Genomic DNA, 20,689 nt, shown 5'->3' on the forward strand with positions numbered 1-20,689 from the left:
GTTTTTAAAGCTAATACATTTTATCTCTTTTGGAGGCAATGTATTTGAGTGGGACTGAGGGAGTATGGGATCTTGGAAGCAAAGCGAAGGGTTGGCCTTACCAATGAGTATGGACAGGACACCCTTAGCACTGGGATGCAGATAGGTGAGTCCATGTAATGGGAGATGCTTGTGGCCTTTCTTTTCTTATTGCTTCTAGCACATTTATCTAAAAGTTCTTCCTCCACTCTTCCCCAACATCAATTTTTCATCTCAAATATATAGCTTTTATTAGCATGAAAACATGCATTTATTTCTCCCATCTAAAATAGAAAGAACTCTTTCTTGACCCAACTTCATACTCCAGTTATCATTTTATTTCTCTTCATTCTTATATAGTGAAACATATTGAAAGAGCTATTTGTATTTGTTGTCTCTATATTTTCTCTTCCCATTCTTTCTTGAAGATACTTGAATGATGCTTTCACTCCCCACTTCTCCACTGAAACTTCTCTTGCCCAGACCACCCAAACCAGCCATATTGCTAAATCCAGTGATTAACTTTCAGCCTTGATTGTACACACTTCATCAGCAACATCTGACACTGTTGATTCCTCCCTTTCTCCTGAACCACACTCTCTAGATTTTTCTTCTAGCCCCTTGGTGACTCCTCCTTAGTCTCTTCTGCTGCCTCCTTTTTTCTTTTTATTTTATAAAGATCATAACCACAGAGGGGGTGCACCATTCCTGGAAGTACTGCAATACCAGGTCGATGCATGGAGTAGATGGAGCAAGCTCCTATTCCATCTCCCAACTCCAAAAACACATTTAATATATTGTCCTCGGATAGAGGACTATCAGATATTAAACTGATAAGAACAGATACTACACTTGATCTTAGCCAAAAGGCTGAGAAGCATCACGGCCTTTTTTACCATCCAAATTGTAACACTGGTGTTCCCCATGGCTCAATCCTTGGACCTCTTCTCATTTTTATTTGCTGTTACTCCTTTGGAGATCTCATTCAAATGTGTATCTCTGGCCCAAGACTCTCCTTGAATCCCAGACTCTTCTACCTTACCCAACAACTCCATAGGAATACCTCAAACTTAACAAGTATACAACGTGACCTACCCTTATCCATGTCCCTGTAAGGGGCAACTGTCTTCTCCCAACTGCTTAAATACCATGTGTCAGACAATACTCTGTGACTATCCTCTTTTATACTACCCATTCAATCTGTCTGCAATTCCCATCAGCACTACTTTCTACTCTTCTCATCTTCTCTTCTATGTGCTTGGCCAAGCCACCACCATCTCTTTCCTGGATTCTTGCAACAAATCTCCTAATTATTCTCCCTGCTTCTGCCCTTGCCCCTCCACCCCCGACAGTCTAATCTTACCAGGCAACCGGGGTGCCCTTAATAAAACAGAAACAGATCTTATACTTCTGCTCAAATCTCTCCAGTGACTTCCTATGTCACTCAGAGAAAAGCTAACATCCCCCAGTGACCACTAAGGCTTCCATTGCCTTGTTGGTGTAATTTCTCACTACTCTCCACCTTGCTCAGTGAGCTCCAGTCATACTGGCATCCTCCCTGTTCCACGAACACAGCAGGAATGCTCCATCCTGTGGAGCTGTTCTCTTTGCCCTTGCTGTTCTCTTTCTGTGGAAAAGAGGCCCACTTTTGCTGACTTTTATAAAATTGCAAGCCCCTCTCAACACTTCCTGCTTTACGTTTTTCTCTTTAGCACTTACCAGTATTTGTATATATTGTACATGTTTTTTGCTTAAGTTTCAACAAGGCAGGGATTTTTTTTTTTCCGTTTTATTTGTTGCTGCTGAGATCCTACTCTTTAAAGCAATGCCTGGCATAGAGTGAATGTGCAATAAATATTTCTTGAATGAAATAACCATCAAGATGATATGATTTACCTAATTATATTAGTTTTGTAATGACTGTAATGATAAGGGTCTTCCCCGATGTTTCACGTGATTCTGAAGGGGGAGAGTGCTCCCATTAATACAATTGCTACTCACACATTCCAAATAAGTCAAAGTTAACTCATCCTCTTAGTAGTTATACAAAGGAAAACATAAATGTCTCATTGATGACAATGATTTCAAAATAGGTACCCAAAGATCAATAATGGGTATAGAATTAAAAATGAAAAAAAAATCAAAAATAGAAAATGTTAATTAGTAAATATGAGCTTACCTTTAAGAAAGGAATCACTTAAGTAGATAAATGCTAAGAAGTAAATCATCTGGACTTCAATGATATTTTGTTTGGGAACTTTGTTGGGAATTTCTTTCTCTGGGCTATTATGAAAGTTGAATTGCAGAATATTAAAGAAAGACCCAGGACACCAAAGTAAGCAGTTATCTGTTGACTAACCAGCCTGGAGCAAAGGTTTTAAGAAACATTAAACTTGACTATGTCCTCACTTTATCATGAATTAAAGATTATCCTAGTTGTGTTTCTTGAAATTCAGTGTTAAAGAGATAAGGACGTTAAACTGAACTAGAAAGCCTGTCTTTGTCTATTTGGAAATATAACCCTCTGTCTGTGAAACATGTTTTTCATAACTGTTTGACATCCTGACAACAGCTAATTAAGAAGATACTAACAATTCATAAACTGTACATAGTGTCAAACGTTTCAGATGTACAAGGGTCCCTGGGGTGCTTTTTCTTTTCCACCCTGAACTAAGTGCTTTGTTTTATGTCCTATGAAAGGTTGAATTAACTCCTGGAAGCTGAAATAGCTATTAAAATTGTTTGCCTTTCTGCTGTAGCTGTTTATAAAGGGCTTGATTTAAATAAAAGTACTTCCAATGGTTTCTAAATTTAATAACACAACATAGATATTTCATATAAAAAATTCTGCCACTTATTATAGAGAATAAAGGATGAAGGTTTGTTTATTGTTCAGCAAAGGGATATTTTAATTAGTTGTGGTAGGGAAAATTAATTTATCTATAAGAGAACCTGCAAAGGCCCTTTTCTTGGTGAGCTGACTGAAGCCATGAGGATGCAAAGTGAGCTGAGAAGTTGCGTTAGAGACAAATTGCACCACTTATGCAAAGCCAGGGCAAGACTGGAGCCAGGCAGCAGGAGAGACCTTGTGAAGAAGCTTCCAGAAAGAGGAAGACCTACCTGTTGGTAGTGTTCAGAAGATTGTGAAAGAAAGGAGAAATACAGAAGATGATACCCAGAGAACGTTTGGGGGAAAGCGTGGAGAGGGGAGATGCTTACATAAGTTTTTATGAAGTTTTGCCATATAGCGATAATTCCCTTTTTCCAACTGCTATTTTTTTCTAATACATATTAAAATAAATACCTGTTAACAATTTTTTAAAAATTCTAACAAACAAAATTATCTTGTATATAGACAAACTAGTACAAGCAGTCCATCCTTCACAGCATGGTCAACACTGTGCTGTGCAGCACCACTGTACAACAGGCAGAATGATCCTCTTCAAGTTCTGGTAGGTGAACAGGCAGTACAGGTGATACACAACAGACATTTTCCATCACTTTAATGTGTACCATTTGGGAAGGCGTTAGGCTTTTTGAGTTCTAGCTAATAAATCATGAAATAACATTGAAAAGACCTATACAGAAGGAGCCCTAGGCATGTAGAGAATACTTATGAAGCTTAAAATATAAATCTTTCATTAATTAAACAAAGCGATCTAGTTTTGATGGGAATCAGAATTTTGACAGAGTTAGAATGGGTCAGAGGGAGGACTTCCATTATTTTAGATGATGTGGCAATTCAGATCTCTTATTTCTTCATATAAAAATTCTGCCACTTAGGAATGAGAATAAAAGATGAAGCCATGATTAAGGAGAAAAATGTGAACGTGCTATTAATGGTAAGAAAAAAAATGCAATTGTCTTACTGAGACAATTTAGAACTTAAAGAGCAAGATTTGCTCAGTTTATACAAGAATATACGCTCAGTTTGTATAGGAAAGATTTTCTGTAACTCCACACAGGTGGAAGAAACAACATTTTTAATTCTGTTTGTTACTCCGGGGAACCTCTAATTAAGATGGTCTTTGAGAAAGCTTGTTCTACTTTCCTGAGAATAAGAACCTGTTTCCTTATGGCCACATTCATCTCACCATTTTTCCAATTCTCTTGTTGGAGACATTCCAGAAAAATGCCGTTTCTGTGTTAGAAATGTTCAAGAGCTGAGGTCAGCTGAACAGATCTGAAAGAATCCCATTTATCTGAAATGTCCCAAGATCAGATAACACATATATGCATATTATGCTTCTCATATTTGTTACCTTGACGCAACTCGCAGTTTGCGCAAACTGCAACCGTTTCATATAAAGAAAACCCTGGATGTCTGACTTCAAAGATCTATCCCCAAAGCCTTAAGAAGCAGAATCAAAAGTTTAAGAATTTAAACATCTTAAATTGCCAATATGTTCTTCTTATTGACTAGGAAAAGCTCCAGAAGCTTTACACAATGTCCAGGGAGAAGCTGAAAAGAGTTACATAATTCAGTTAACGGGCCAAGTTCTACACATGTGCACATGGTTCCTGGGAACACCATAAGCCCAGCGTGGATTACTATCAGAGGCCTGGCTGGCCTCTTACACACTCCTTCCTTGGTTCTTCCTTGAAGCTCCCCATGCAGAGAAGGAGGGAAGGGGAAGAACCAAACACTGTAAGGTCACTCTTGAGCTTGGGGCCCTGAAAACAATAGCCCGAATATCTCTTAAAACTGGAATCGTTTTTCTAAGTTCCAGCTGCTTTTGGCCAAATTGGCCAGGCAGTTTCCTCTGGTACACAAGAATGCTCAAGCTCATGATATTTCCCGAAATGTAAAAAGAACCTCTAGAGAGAGTGACTGCATTTTACTCAAAGTTTTCTTTCATCCATGCGAATAGAACCCTCCATTTACATATACAGAGAAACGGCAGACGTAGGAAGTTAGACAAAGAATCACACTTTGAAACAATCTATTTAATTGGAATAGAATATTTTGATTTTCATGGAATCATTTGACATTAAAATTCTTTCAAAAGCAAACTGTGCTGTGAAAGTCTAAATGCTGGAACATTCCCCAAACTCTGAAGACTGGCAAACTCTGACAAATGAAATGTTTGGTTAACATTATGACTAACTGTTTACTTCTTATTAATATGAATAGATATGTATATTTTTTCTCATCCAAGCAAGCCATTTACCTCTTTCTCCATTTGCAATCCTTCTGCTCTAATATTTCTTTCAAATACTTCTCTCTTTTCAATCTGGGGGTTAGATTTTCTGTACACAAGGATGTAGTCAATTCGACACTTTCCATCTCTGAAGTAAAGTCCATTTAATTTGTTTCTTTCTGGCACTGTCTGTACACAAAGAGAAAGGGACCAGTTTAAGTCATTCATCAAACCGAGGTTCAAGTGAGTAACGTTAAAGAACAATTATTTTCATTGTGTTCAATTACATATCCATTAGTAAAAAATGTAAACAAGAGGAAACAAAATAAAAATTGGAAGAAGCATTGAGGTAAGTGGGCAAAACATAAAACACCTAAAAATACCAAGCGTAGCCAAGGACGTGAAGCAACTAAGGATTTGCATATTCTGCAGGTGTGATGAGAGTGAAAATTGATACGCTCACTCTAGAAAATACATTAACATTATCTTGCAAAACTGAACATCTGCATAACATATAAGCCTAGAGAAATTCTTGATAAGGCAAGTAGAAGACATGTATATGAATATTCACAGCAACATTATTTATAATAGTAGGAAAATGCTTAAAGTGGGAGTCAACTCAAATGTCCATGAACAGACAATAAATAGATAAATAAATTATAGAAGGTTCATTCACTGGAATATTATATGGCAGTGAAAATGAATAAACCATAGTTGCATCTAACAATAAAAATGAATCTTAAAAACAACACTGATGTAAAAAAGCAAGTGTCAGAAGACTTCATACCATATGATATCATTTTTCATAAAGCATAAAATAAAGTACCTCTAAATGTAAGCTGTTAAGACTACTAATGTATGTGGTAAAACTGTTTTTAAGCAGGAAAATAAAAAACAAACAAATTTAGAAAGACGGTACCTCTGGTAGGGTAGACGTATGGGATTGAAAGTAGCTTCACTGGTTTTAGGAATATTCTAGTTCAGTGTTTCTCAATTTTTTCACCCACAACAAGAAAAACATTTTATTTTATCTTTGTGTGCATATGTAAATATACATATATAAAATATGAGACAATTTTCACAAAATAATTATTTACCTTTTCTATTTACATATACTCTAATACTAATTTTCCAGTCCATTAAAAAACAATTGATGTTAGTAATCTACAATTAGGTTGCCAGTATCATGAAAAATAGCATTCTAGCTCATAAATCAGATGGTGGTTCCAGGTGTCCATTGATTGTTATGCTTTGTAACTTACATAGAAGTTACAAATATTAATTTGCAGTGATATTAAAAAGTAAAGAACAAAAGGAGTGGATTGAATTTTCATCCAGGCTCTTTAGGCTTGCTATACAATATTGAAAGACACCATCAAGCATGGGATCTTTGGGCTGGAGCCACATTTCTCAGCCTAATAGATTTCAAAATTGTGTCTATAAACCCAGCCAAGTGAAAATGGTGGACTCTGTCTTTTCCAATGGTAGTATGAAGAAGGCAAACATGCCAGACCTAAAGGGTCATTGCTAGAAACCACATCCTTGCACAAACCTTAACCAAAAGAAAAATCTCAGGCAGGGGGAATGGAATGCCCATGTACCATGTCTTGGTGTAGACATTTTCAATTGATGACCAGTCCTCACTGACTAGTTTTTTGGCTCTTGCATTAAGAGACACTCAGGAGTCTACCTGAATAAGCACTTTAGTAACAATTATTTGCCAAACAAGAAGGCTGCCCTGTGAATTCAACACATAAGCATCTGCCTTCAAAAATGGCTTCAGCCAAGACATCAGGAGGGATATTGGCTCCAAGCAGAACAATGAGCTGTGCCATCTTCGGCAAAGCCCTAACATTTCTGACACTGTTTCCTCATCTGTAAGTTACAGGGAGGAGACTATTTGCTTTCTGAGGTCCCTTTCAAAGTCCATTCATTATGCCATATTATGGTATCCAAAGTATCTGTGCGAACAGATAACAGAATTAGTTTTTTCTTAAAAAGAAACAAACAGAAAAAACAGAAAAAAAACCATGGATAACAGTGTATGATATTTGTGGGGAGAGGTCTGCAAAGCTTGGTAAGAGTAAACAATTTTCTCCATTCCAGGTGTCATCCTTTCAGCAGTTAACTAGCTCTGGAATATCAAAAACATTAGGAATATGCAATAAATAAATTACTCTGATTCTGTGTGTCTATTTACCTATACCCAGTGCATGTACAAAGGAAATAATAAACTCCATTGAGATACAACCTGAACAAAGGGGAATGCCTCCAATAAAATACTAATTTTTCCAAAATGGTACACAAATAGATGGGTCTATTTACAGTTGCGATGAAGTTTCCAGATTACAGAGGCAAATGGAAACTCAGAGAGGCTTCAGACAACACAATCAACTGACAGCTGGTGCATTTTAGGTCACTATTCTACCTGCTGGGGGATCTATACAAGGAAGTCCATCCCTGTAAAGCTCATTTTGTACCAGTTGGAGACACTCAAGAATGTAGGCTATCTTAAAATGATGGGCGGTTTAAAAAAAAAGTTAGGTTTAAGAAAAATGGAAACTTTGTTTTGAGTGTAGGTAGATTCAGGATCCTTGAAATATGCTTAAACCCACGGGGAATGTCAAAGGAATATAAAACCGGTTCCTTGTTTTACAAGAGCCTATAGTTCAATGAGATTATAACTTTAAACAGTCCATTGGAATATGCTTCACAGGTTCCTGCCTGGATCATGAATTACATTTGTAAGAAACTGTATACTCTTACCTCTCCCCCGGCTTCCAATCTGCTGGCATCATCTGAAGTACTAGTCAAGTTTCCAGGGTGAAGGAGAGAATCGTCATCTTTGCAAGGACTACTGACAGCTTCTAATTCATCAAAAAGAATATTGACATCCTTGGCCACTAGAACCAAAGTAAATACATTACAAGGGTAAAAATCTGGTGTCTTGAAAGCAATACTAAAAGAGAAAACACCTCCCTTTGGGTTCATAGTTTCTCATCATTTTAATAACACCTTGAGTTACAGGTATATTATTTCCTAAGAGAAAAGAATGTCAGATGTAAAACATGACTGACCAAACAGTGTATTCACTAGGCAAGATTAAGGAAAATAAAAAGCAAAGTACCTCCATAATGTAAATATAATTTGTTTTTCATGAAAACATGAGGTGTTATATTTGTTGAGCTTTTCTTCACATAGTTGTTTAGCATAAGGTACTTTGATCTAAGACTTCTAAGAGCTCATTTTCTGGGTTGGCAATGACCTATATTAAATTTAATTTAATTTTTTCATTTAAGTGTTTTACAGCTTGCTAAGTGAACCCATAAACATGTCACTTGCACTGTTAAGTAAGAACTGTAATTTGTCCTCCTTTGTTACTTTCTCTAAGGCAGAATAGAGAAAATCTAATGCAATAACAAAGCATACAGTTAGATTTTTGGCCTTTCTTCTTCCTCTAATTCTGAATTAAACAATGAAGTGAGCCATTCAGAAGCTCTCTCAAAAGACTGATGTTAATAACATCAACATAAAAAGCACTGTATATCCCAGTTCTAGATACAGACTACCACGTTCAAATGCAGAGTGCCTTACAGCACGCCAGAAAGGAAGGTTCATCACCAGCAGAGGAAAGAATATAATACCAGGTATGGGTTGAGTCCCTTCTTTTTTACCTACTTGAATTATGGGCCAGTATTGTGGTTCACTTTTCCTTTTGATGCTTTAACAATGGCTGAGGGTTTACAACTGTCAGAAGTCACTGCACAAAATAATTCATGAGAGATTGGGTTCTTCTTACCCAAGCACATAATAGAGTATTCATTCATTCAGAAACATTTTAGAGATGTGCACACTGTGTGTCAGGCATAGAGCGGTGTGATGAGTACACCTTCATGAATTAAAGTGACCTGGCTTCCTGCTCTTGTGGTAATAACAAAACAAAACAAAACAAAGACATGTAAGTTGTGGTGAATTCACTAAAGAAAAGAGCAGAGTTTGGATATAGAGAGAATAGAAATGATCTGCTTAGATGAGGTGACCAGGTATAAAGCTATATCCCAGCATGTGATTTTAGGCAACTCATTTAGCTTTTCAGGTTGTTCACCTGTAAAATATAATGGGCATGGAAAAAAATTAACATTTATTGCTAACTGTGAGAGGGTGAATTATGACCCCCTAAAGATGATCTAATTCCTAGAACCTGTTAATGTGTTACCTTTCATCACCGAAAGAATTTTACCGATGTGTTAAGCCAAGGATCTTAAAATGGGGACATTATCTTAGAGTACATGGGTAGGCCTGATGAAATTACAAGGGTCTTCAGAAGAGGGAGGCAAGAGGGCCAGAATCAGAGAAAGAGATTGGAAGATGCTATGCTGCTGGCTTTGAAGGTATAGGATGTGGCCACAAGCCAAGAAACGCAGGTGACCTTTAGAAGACAGAAAAGGCAAAAAAGCAGATTCTCCCCTGGAGACTCCAGAGAGAAGGTTCTTGATTTTAGGACTTCTGACCTCCAGAACCATACGATAATAAATGTATTGTTTGAGGCCACTGAGTTTGTAGTAATTTGTCACAGCAGCAAAAGGAAACTAAAACAAAGTATTATACGATTTTAGACCTATAAGGCTACAAAGAAAAAAGAATCATGCTCTTTTCATACAACCAAGGGGTGTAGGACCTACACTGTGCCAGGTACTGTGCTAGGTGCTTATGGAGAGCAACTAACACTTTTTGAGGAAGAGCAACATGTCCAGTGTTTTGGGAAGTGTCAAGATCAAAGACAACTTCCCTGATCACTGGATGTAAAAAGATCTCCCTCCCGTAATTATTCTCCTCTCATTGTTCATTTCCTTCCCAGCACTTAACACAGCCGTAATTATCTTGTTTGTTCACTTATGTATTAGACTTGTTTACTGGATGTTTACCTTATTACAATGTAAGTTCCATAGGGTAAGGACCTTATCTATTTTGACTGATGTACAGAGGCCCTGGCACAGAGCAAGCCTTCAACACATATTTGGTAAATGACAGAATGATGACCTGAAGATGGTCACAATGTAATGATATCTGGGAGCCCTTTTCCTTTAAAACTCTATGGTTCTGGGACTTTGCATATGTTGTTCCTAATATGATTCTTTTTTGCAAGCCAGTACTCCACAGTTTCAAGTAATGTGATTAAATTTTCAAGCAGTGATTAAATTAAATTTCAAGTCAATGCTGATGAGATTTGAACAATAAGATAAAAATATCATTTAACCAAGTCAGAAGACCTGCTCGCTATTCTGAACTCTGCCACTTAGCTGTGTAAATATGTGCTTCTATTTCCTCACCGGTGAGACAAGAATAGCAAACTTCTCTCTCAGAGTGGCCAAGAGGAATACATCAATGTGCATATTAGCAGGGTGGCTGACATATGGCAGACCTACAACAAATGCTGATTTGCCGATTCTAACTAGACTCTGGGAGCTTAAAGTGAATATTTTGGTCTTATCAATATTAGAAGGCAGAAGAGATATTTACAAGTTGGAATGGTTGTTATAAGAAATGGCTCGGGAGGGGGTGTGAGATAAAGGGGCAAGTAATAAGGACACTGAGGTTCACGTCTAGATGACTGGTTCATACTTAAAGAAAAACTTTTGACATGCACATATATGTATCCTCCTATGCTTTTGCCAAGGATAGAAAATACCAGGTCATCTTCTATCAGTACTACTTTCTGGCACTGGCACAATCAGTTCAACAATGCCCTCTATGTCCATGGTTCCCAACTGGGACCGGTTTTGTCTCCCAGACCACATTTGTCATTGTTTGGAGATATTTTTATTGTCATTCTGGGGAGAAGGGGACAGTGAAAGTGATATTCAGTGAGTAGAGGCCAGGGATCCTACTGAACATTGTACAATGCATAGGACAGCCCTACCACAGAGTGATACAGTCCAAAACATCAGTTGGTGCTGATGCTGAGAATCCCTACTCTCCATTAAAGGCCCAAGGGATTTGATTCTAGAGGAAGCAGCTAACTTGGGAAAGGGAGAGAGCTCTTTCTTTCCCATCAGATTCACTGTCTGGAAGTCATGGGGCTGCTGCCACTTGAGTGTTCAGGGAAATCAGTCGGTCTTGGCAATCTGACTATTAGAGAATAGGTGATATTAAGGCGACCTTATCACCTGGCAGCCTCTCAGTATCTTCAGCAGAGATTAGAAAGTCTGCTGTCAGACAATGCCCAACTAAACACATGGTCAGAAAAAAGACTGTAGACCAGGTAGACCAAGCATGTGTGCTTCATCCGTATTTCATCACTGTTTCTGATATTATCAGCTGTAACTACAAGGTAAGTTCTAGAAACAAAATAAAATCTTTGATGCAAACTTACATTGTTTCTCTAAGAAGCAAAAGCAACTCTCAACTTACAACATTAACCAATTTTTAAAAATAAATTTATTCGACTGAGTGTCGTGGCTCACACCTGTAATCCCAGCACTTTGGGAGGCCAACATGGGCAGATATCTGAGGTCAGGAATTCGAGACCAGCCCAGCCAACATGGTGAAGCCCAGTCTCTACTAAAAATGCAAAATTTAGCCAGGCGTGGTGGCGGCCACCAATAATCCCAGCTACTTGGGAGGCTGAGGTGGGAGAATAACTTGAACCCGGGAGGCCGAAGTTGCAGTGAGCCGAGATCACGTCACTGCACTCCAGCCTAGTGACAAAGTGAGACTCCATTTCAAAAATAAAAAATATAAATAAATAAATAAATTGATTCAATAAGTATTTATTCAGTGCCTACCACAGGCAGACACTGAGCTGAGCTAGGAACTGGGGCTGAAGTACTGGACAGCCCAGGCACCGCCCTGCTCTCAGAGCTCACTATCCAGCCAAAGCGGGAGTGAGGCCTTTCTATCCATCACTAAGATGCTGTTCATCCAAACAAGGTTACTTGTGAATGAATCCCATCGCTTTCTTTAGAATTCTTCTCCTAAAAGGAAAAATGTTTGATAATTATCTGCCTGGTAGAATCCTGCTGTTAGGCTCATTAAATGAGAAAGAGAGTCGAATACTCCGAGGAGTCTGTTAAGAATGAGAAGAAGGAGAGAAAATGCAAAACTTCCATGTAACTCAAGTAACAGATCTGCATTGCATTCGGACCCAGGAAGGGCTGTGTGAACAGAATTAGGCAGCACAGATGGGTCAGGGTAGGTGGATACCATGCATTTGGAAAGGCAAGGGAGATATTCAAATGATTCCCTATTGCAAAGATTAGAAGCTCAGCCTAAAAACGACTTGGGAACAAAACATCAAGGACTCACATATTATAACTGAATAACAAGGATCAAGGACCTTAAATTGCCTGGGAGACCAAAAATCAGCTAAAGAGTCTGAGTAAAGTATCAGACTCAGAGATTTCTGAGCGCTGGCTCTGTCTATACCATCCCAGGATGGAGGCAGAGCGAAAAGTCAGAGGACCAGCAGGCAGGCAGATGGTGGTGATCTCTACATGATGAAAAGGTGAATTTACTTTGGTAATACTGAATTTACTAATCAAATCAAATATTTGCAATTATTTCAATTATTCCTCCTGTGAAAATCATTTGAGATGTTAGCTATTGTTAACTTCCTATGGAAAAGAGATCACAAAAATATAGCAAAGACTCAAATAAATGAGTAAACTAATTAATGAATTATTTTCTGCCATTTGTTCATTGAACCAAGATTTAGAGTTAAGTGCTGGCCATGACATGAGCGGCAAGCCCTCACACTTCCAGGCAAGAGAACCAAATTGTGGAATCAATGCTATAAAGGTAATGAAAAAAACGAACAGCAAGTCTATTTTAGAAATAGTCTAGAAGAGAGTAAGAAATGCAACCAAAAAACACAAAGTCTTTGATTCATTGCTCTTTTGTTTACTTCTCTCCTATTTTCCAAATGCAGCAAAATAACCCCACCTTGGTATTACAGTATAGAAGTATTTTAATCTCAGAATTTTCACATGCAGAGAAAAGAAGGTGAAATTACAGGTCATTGAAGAAGATATAAGAGGGCTTTGCAGCATAATCCAAGTATCTATATTTATTCTCCAGAGCACCAGTTCATTATACTATTTTTGTCCTAACTTCCAAGTTATTGCATCTGATACTCAGAATTCTCAGGGGATTACATATTGACCTCAAAGTATCACTAAAAAGCACAAAAAAGAACATCTCCAGGAATAATTTAGAATGCAAAAAATTGTTTATATCTCAATTTTAACACTTATCACACTGTTTTATAACAAGACCATTTCTGTGTCTTTAGACTAAGGTCCTTTTAAAGTGAAGAGCTAAGGTAGCTCCAATTTGACATAAGGGCTACCAAGTAGGAGACATTCAATATGTATTTTAAGATAAATAATAGCTAATTGTAGGATGATATCAATTTTTAGTTTTTTCTTATTCTGATTACCTTAAGTAAGATGGCTTGAAAATGTCTACTTCTCTCTTAGAATCACAGAAATTAAATATGAAGGAGGTGGGACGAGAGACAAAGATAAGGGATTACAGTTTACTGAAAGCCTACCATGTGTTAATGATTTTCAAGTCTATTTTCTCATTTCATTCTCAGAACAACCTATGAGACAAGTATTGTGATAAAGAAGCCAGGTTCAGAAATGCTAAGTGTGGCCATACAGCTAGCAAGTGACAAAGATGAATTCTCATTCAATTCAGATCCCAAATCCACGCCATTTCTAGCTGGTTTTTGTTTTTGTGGGAAGCATTCTACTGTTCTTAAATCATGTTTGGCTTTCAAGAATGGGAAGTCATTTAACCACCAAGCAATTATCTTGTTGCCATTTCGACATTTATCTGAATAAAGCTATACTTTATATCTGTAGCCTGACAGCTCTGACAACTTTCTAAAATTTAACAAATAGATCCATTGTTGTTTTAAAAATTCAGGGAAATACACAGACACAATACAGCTTTGAACACCTTAGGCTGGGATTTTAAGAGCTAAACACTATTTAGCATTTATATGACACAAGTAAGCCCAAGACTCTCTAGATGCTCATTACTCTTCAAATGCATCTTGACAGCATCCCTAAGGCAAAGACTGCCTTGTTTACCAATGAGAAAAAAAAGGGGTTTAATTTTAAAAACTCAAAATAAATAAAGGAAGCCATTAGAAAGGACATAATGCTTCCTTAGCTGGTTTTACTCCTTTCCGATAGGCCAGCAGTTTTCAATCTCTGTTCCCTGGAACCTGATGGCCCTTTTGAGGAGTTTCAGGGGCCATGGAGAGGACAAAGAGACAACTGTGTTGGCAAGGCCCCACCCATACCAAACAACTCAATTTCTGTTTTGTATATTGAAGTTATATGTTGATCATATATTGGGGGGAAAAACACATTTTGCTGCTTTTACAAAAGTTTAGAAACTTCTGCTAGTGTGTTCTGGCAACTATTAAATGGTTGTGTTGATACCTCCCTAAAGAAAACCCGGGGTTCTAGTTATAGACATGACAGCAGGAACCTTCCTTCTGCCATAGAAATTTATTTGAAATATTTTGAAATTTAAAATATGCCTTTGCAAACAAACAAAAAGTCATGAGATTTATATATATATATATATATATATATATATATATATATATATATTCATTTAAAAATAATTTCTGTTGGGACTGGCATAAAAACAGACACATAGATGAGTGGAACAGAACAGAGAATCCAGAAACAAATCCATACATCTATAGTAAATTCATTTTTGACAATGCTGTCAAGAACACACATTGGAGAAAGGAGAGCCTCTTCAATAAGTGATGCTGGGAAAACTGGATAGCCATATGCAGAAGAATGAAACTAGATCCCAGCTCTCACCATATACAAAAATCAAATCAAAATGGATTAAAGACTTAAATCCAAGGCCTGATACTAAGAAACTACTAAAAGGAAACATTAGAGAAACTCTCCAGAACACTGGACTGTGCAAAGATTTCTTGGGTAATACCACCTCACAAGCACAGGCAACCAAAGCAAAAATGGACAAATGACATCACATCAAGTTAAAAAGATTCTGCACAGCAAGGGAAACAATCAACAAAGTGAAGAGACTGCCCACAGATTGGGAGAAAATATTTTTAAGCTAACCATCTGACAAGGGATTAATAACCAGAATATATAAACAGCTCAAACAACTCTAGAGGAAAAAATCTAATAATCCAAATAAAAATGGGGAAAATATCTGAATAGACATTTCTCAGAAGGAGACATACAAATGGCACACAGGCATATGAAAAGGTGCTCAACATCACTGGTCATCAGAGACATGCCAATCAAAACTACAATGAGATATCTCATTTGAACTCAGCTATTCCACTTACTAGCTATTAGATTGGGATATTTAACTTATTAAAGCTTCAATTTCTTTATCTTCTAAATGTGAAAATGTGATTTCCCAGACAGGATGAATGATTGAGGAATAAAGACAAAGGTGGCAGCCAACACTTATACAACCCTGACTGTATACCAGGCACTATGTTAAGGGCTTTACATAGATATACTATTACTATTTTCCTTTTACAGATGTGGAAATTAAGGCAAAGAGAGTTTAAGACTAAATAAAATAACATAGGTAAAAGATCAGCCACAAAATTGTCAGACAAGATTACCTGCTCAATATATGCTACCATTCCCACCCCCATACCCCATAACCTACCATCTGCTCCTCTGAAATGGCATGACCGTGCAGGTTAAAAATAACATTGGAAATCAGGGCTAAAGAATTGAATTCAAAGTGACTCACTTTGTGTCACTGAGAAATGACTCAGTCTCTTCAGCCACGAAATCATACACCACCCCTAACGTAGGAACAACTACATGATTATGAAGACACACATGCAAATATAAACGGTCAGACCACAGGGTAACAATGATCCCATAATTCTTTTAACTCCTCAGGTCTTATTGCAAACACTATCTTGTGCCCCTTTTCTTCATTAGAATCTGATGGAATACAACACAATCATGTGTTTCAGGGTATGGATGCCACTCAAGAGTGTCCCTACAATCTATTTCCAGATATGCTGGGAATCAAGAAAGGAAAAACTAAGAACAAAACAAGAGGGTTAGCAACAAGTGGTAGGAAGATGAACGGTCTCTAAAAGGGGCTGGACATGGAAAATAATTTAAAGCAAGAATGAAAAGGTTCAGTAAAACTGTTGAATGACATGCTTCACAGTAGCTGGCTAATATAATATATGCTCATATGCATATGCACACACATACACCTGATTCAAGGACTGAAGAGCTTTAAGGCATAATTCTCAATATAATTTCAGAGGAAAATATTTTTAAATGCTTTCCTCTTACAATGTTCAGATTTTAAAACTTTGGTGATTAAAAAAGCAGCGGTTTTTTGTTTTTTATTTTAATGAATGCTACTGCATACAAGATTTGAGTAGGCACTCAACTTTTTAAACTATGGATGGAAGGTTTGATTCTTACTGGATGAACTCAAGAGTAAGAATTGCACTGTGGAGACTGATCCAAGATGGCCGATAAGAACAGCTCTGGATTGCAGTTCCCAGTGAAAACGCAGAGGGTGAGTGATCACTACATTTCCAAATGAATTTTTACTGCCCACGGATCAGGAGATTCCTGGATGAAAAAGTGCCATGAGTCTCCAGCACGGCTGTTTCAGCCAGCACAGCAGGTCTCTGCACAAAAACTCACACAAATAAAGCCCCACCTTCCTGGCACAGAGTACCAGGGGGAAAAAAAAGGCAATTATGAGTTCTGCTGCAGCAGACTTAAACGTACCTGCCAGCAGCTCTGAACGGAACAATGGAGCTCACAGCTCAGCACCTGAGCTCCTATAAGGGACAGACTGTCTCCCCAAGCAGCTCCCCAACCCCCATATAACCAAATAGACATCTCATAAAGGAGAGCTCAGGCTGACATCTGGCGAGTATCCTTCTGGGACAAAGATAACAGAAGAAGAAACTGGCAGCAACCCTTACTGTTCTGCAGTCGCTGCAGGTGATCCCCAGGCAAGCAGGATCTGGAGTGGATCTCCAGCAGTCCTACAGCAGAGGGGCCTGACTGTTAGAAAAAACACTAAGAAACAGAAAGAAATAACTTCAACAACAACAAAAAGGATGTCCACTCAGAGACCCCATCTGAAAGTTACCAACCACAAAGACCACAGGTAGATAAATCCACAAAGATGGGAAGAAACCGAAGTAAAAAGGATGAAAATATCCAAAACCTGAATGCCTCTCCTCCTCCAAGGGATCACAACTCCTCACCAGCAAGGAAATAAGGCTGGATGGAGAATGAGTCTGATGAATTGACAGAAACAGGCTTTAGAAAATGGGTAATAACAAACTTCTCTGAGCTAAAAGTTCATATTCTAACCCAATGCAGGAAACTAAGAATCTTGAGAAAAGGTTTGACAAAATGCTTATGAGAATAAACAGCTTAGAGAAGAATATAAATGAATTGATGGAGCTGAAAAACACAACATGAGAACTGCGCGAAGCATACACAAGTTTCAATAGCCAAATTGACCAAGCAGAAGAAAGGATATCAGAGACTGATGATCAACTTAATGAAATAAAATAAGAAGGCAAAATTAGAGAAAAAAAGAGTAAAAAGAAATGAACAAAGCCTCCAAGAAATATGGGATTATGTGAAAAGACCTAATCTCATTTGATAGGTGTACCTGAATGTGACAGAGAGAATGAATCCAAGCTGGAAAATACTCTTCAGGCTATTATCCAGGAGAACGTCCCCAACCTAGCAAGGCAGCCCAATATTCAAGTCCAGGAAATACAGAGAACACCACAAAGATATCCCTCAAGAAGAGCAACCCCAAGGCACATAATCATCAGATTCACCAGGGTTGAAATGAAGGACAAAATGCTAAGGGCAGTCAAGAGAGAAAGGTTGGGTTACCCACAAAGGGAAGCCCATCAGACTCACAGAGGATCTCTAAGCAGAAACCCTACAGGCCAGAAGAGAGTGGGGGCCAATATTCAACATCCTTAAAGAAAAGAACTTTCAATCTAGAATTTCATATCCAGCCAAACTAAGCTTCATAAATGAAGGAGAAAAAAATCCTTTATGAACAAGCAATTGCTCACAGATTTCATCACCACCAGGCCTGCTTTACAAGAGCTCCTGAAAGAAGCACTAAACATAGAAAGGAACAACCAGTAACAGCCACTCCAAAAACATACCAAGTGGTAAAGAGCACCGATACAATGAAGAAACTGCATCAACTAATGGGCAAAACAACCAGCTAGCATCAAAATGACAGGATCAAATTCACACATAACAATATTAACCTTAAATGTAAATGGGCTAAATGCCCCAATCAAAAGACACAGACTGGCAAATTGGATAAAAAATCAAAACCTATTGGTGTGCTGTATCCAGGAAACCTATCACACATGCAAGGATACACATAGGCTCAAAATAAAGGGATGGAGGAAGATCTACCAAGCAAATGGAGAGCAAAACAAAAGCAGGAGTTGCAATCCTAGTCTCTGATAAAATAGACTTTAAACCAACAAAGATCAAAAGAGACAAAGGGGCATTACATAATAGAAAAAGAATCAAAGCAACAAGAAGAAGTAACGATCCTAAATATATAAGCGCCCAATACAGGAGCATCCAGATACATAAAGCAAGTTCTTAATGACCTATAAAGAGACTTAGACTCCCACACAATAATAGTGGCAGACTTTAACACTCTACTGTCAATATTAGACAGACCAATGAGACAGAAAATTAACAAGGATATCCAGGACTTGAACTCAGACCTGAACCAAGCAAACCTAATAGACATTTACAGAACTCTCCACCCCAAATCCACAGAATATACATTCTTCTCAGCACCACATCACACCTACTGTAAAATTGACCACATAATTGGAAGTAAATTACTCATTAGCAAATGCAAAAGAATGGAAATCATAACAAACAGTCTCTCAAACCACAGTGCAACCAAATTAGAACTCAGAATTCAGATAGTAACTTAGAACCGCACAACTTCATGGAAACTGAGCAACTGGCTCTTGAGTCTTGACTCGATAAACAATGAAATGAAGGCAGAAATAAAGATGTTCTTCAAAACCAACAAGAACGAAGAAACAATGTACAAGAATCTCTGGGACACACTTAAAGCAGTGTCTAGAGGAAAATTTATAGCAATAAATGCCCACATGAGAAGCAAGGAAAGATCTAAAATTGACACCCTATTATCAAAATTGAAAGAGCTAGAGGAGCAAGGTCAAAAAAACTCAAAGGTTAGCAGAAGACAAGAAATAACTAAGATCAGAGCAGAACTGAAGGAGATACAGACACAAAAATGCTTCAAAAAAAATCAATAAATCCAGGAGCTAGTTTTTTGAAAAGATCAACAAAATAGACAGACCATTTGCAGATTAATAAAAAAGAAAAGAGAGAAGAATCAAATAGATGCAATAAAAAATGATAAAGGAGATATCACCACAGATTCCACAGAAATATAGACTACCATCAGAGATTACTACAAACAACTCTATGCACATAAACCAGTAAACCTGGAAGAAATGGATAAATTCCTGAACACTTATACCCTCCCAAGCCTAAACGAGGAAGAAGTCGAAACCCTGAACAGACCAATAACAAGGGCTGAAGTTGAGGCAGCAATTAATAGATTGCCAACCAAAAAAATCCCAGGTCCAGATTGGTTCACAGCCGAATTATACGATACATACAAAGAGGACCCGGTACCACTCCTTCTGAAACTATTCCAAACAATCCAAAAAGAGAGAATCCTCCCCAAATCATTTTATGAGACCAACATCATCCTGATACCAAAACCCAGCAGAGACTCAACAAGAAAAGAAAACTTCAGGCCAATATCCATGATGAACAGAGATGCAAAAATCTTCAATAAAATACTGGCAAACTGATTGCAACAGTACATCAAAAAGCTTATGCTTCATGATCAAGTAGGCTTCATCCCAGGGATGCAAGGCTGGTTCAACATATGCAAATTTATAAACGTAATTCACCACATAAACAGAACCAAAGACAAAAACTACATAATTATCTCCACAGATGCAGAGAAGGCCTTCGACAAAATTCAACAGCATTTTATGCTAAAAACTCTCAAGAAACTAGGTATCGATGGAATGTATCTCAAAATAATAAAAGCTATTTATGACAAACCCACAGCCAATGTCATACTGAATGGGCAAAAACTGGAAGCATTCCTTTTGAAATCTGGCACTAGAAAAAGACACCCTCTCTCACCACTCCTATTCAATATAGTATTGGAAGTTCTGGACAGAGCAATCAGGCAAGAAAAAGAAATAAAGGGTATTCAAATAGGAAAGAGGAAGTCAAATTGTCTCTATTTGCAGATGATATGATTATATATTTAGAAGACCCTATTGTCTCAGCCCAAAATCTCCTTAAACTGATAAGCAACTTCAGCAAAGTCTCAGGATATAAAATCAATGTGCAAAAATCACAAGCATTCCTATACACCAATAACAGACTTCA

At 37.7% G+C, this 20,689-nt stretch overlaps 1 protein-coding gene and 1 non-coding gene across 6 annotated transcripts in view; both read right to left on the reverse strand.

Moving 5' to 3' along the window:
- The window catches only part of ANO4 (anoctamin 4), a 212,383-nt gene that overhangs the window by 165,596 nt on the left and 26,098 nt on the right, over positions 1-20,689 (reverse strand). For 4 of the 5 annotated variants that reach the window (XM_064379929.1, XM_064379928.1, XM_064379931.1 and 1 more), the window contains 2 exons: positions 7,926-8,062; positions 5,190-5,348 (listed from right to left, as the gene is read on the reverse strand). In XM_064379929.1, coding sequence (XP_064235999.1) covers positions 5,190-5,348; positions 7,926-8,062 — 296 coding nt within the window. Of the gene's footprint in view, positions 1-5,189; positions 5,349-6,078; positions 6,176-7,925; positions 8,063-20,689 lie in introns of those variants that run through there. The other variant, XM_012469246.2, reaches the window with a different exon arrangement.
- Positions 711-900, reverse strand: LOC135276286 (U2 spliceosomal RNA). Its single transcript, XR_010343860.1, has one exon. It is a non-coding gene; the product is annotated as a U2 spliceosomal RNA (small nuclear RNA).

Source organism: Aotus nancymaae, unplaced genomic scaffold (assembly GCF_030222135.1).
Source record: "Aotus nancymaae isolate 86718 unplaced genomic scaffold, 86718_ANA_hifiasm-v0.15.2.pri h1tg000021l, whole genome shotgun sequence".
NCBI lineage: Eukaryota > Metazoa > Chordata > Mammalia > Primates > Aotidae > Aotus > Aotus nancymaae.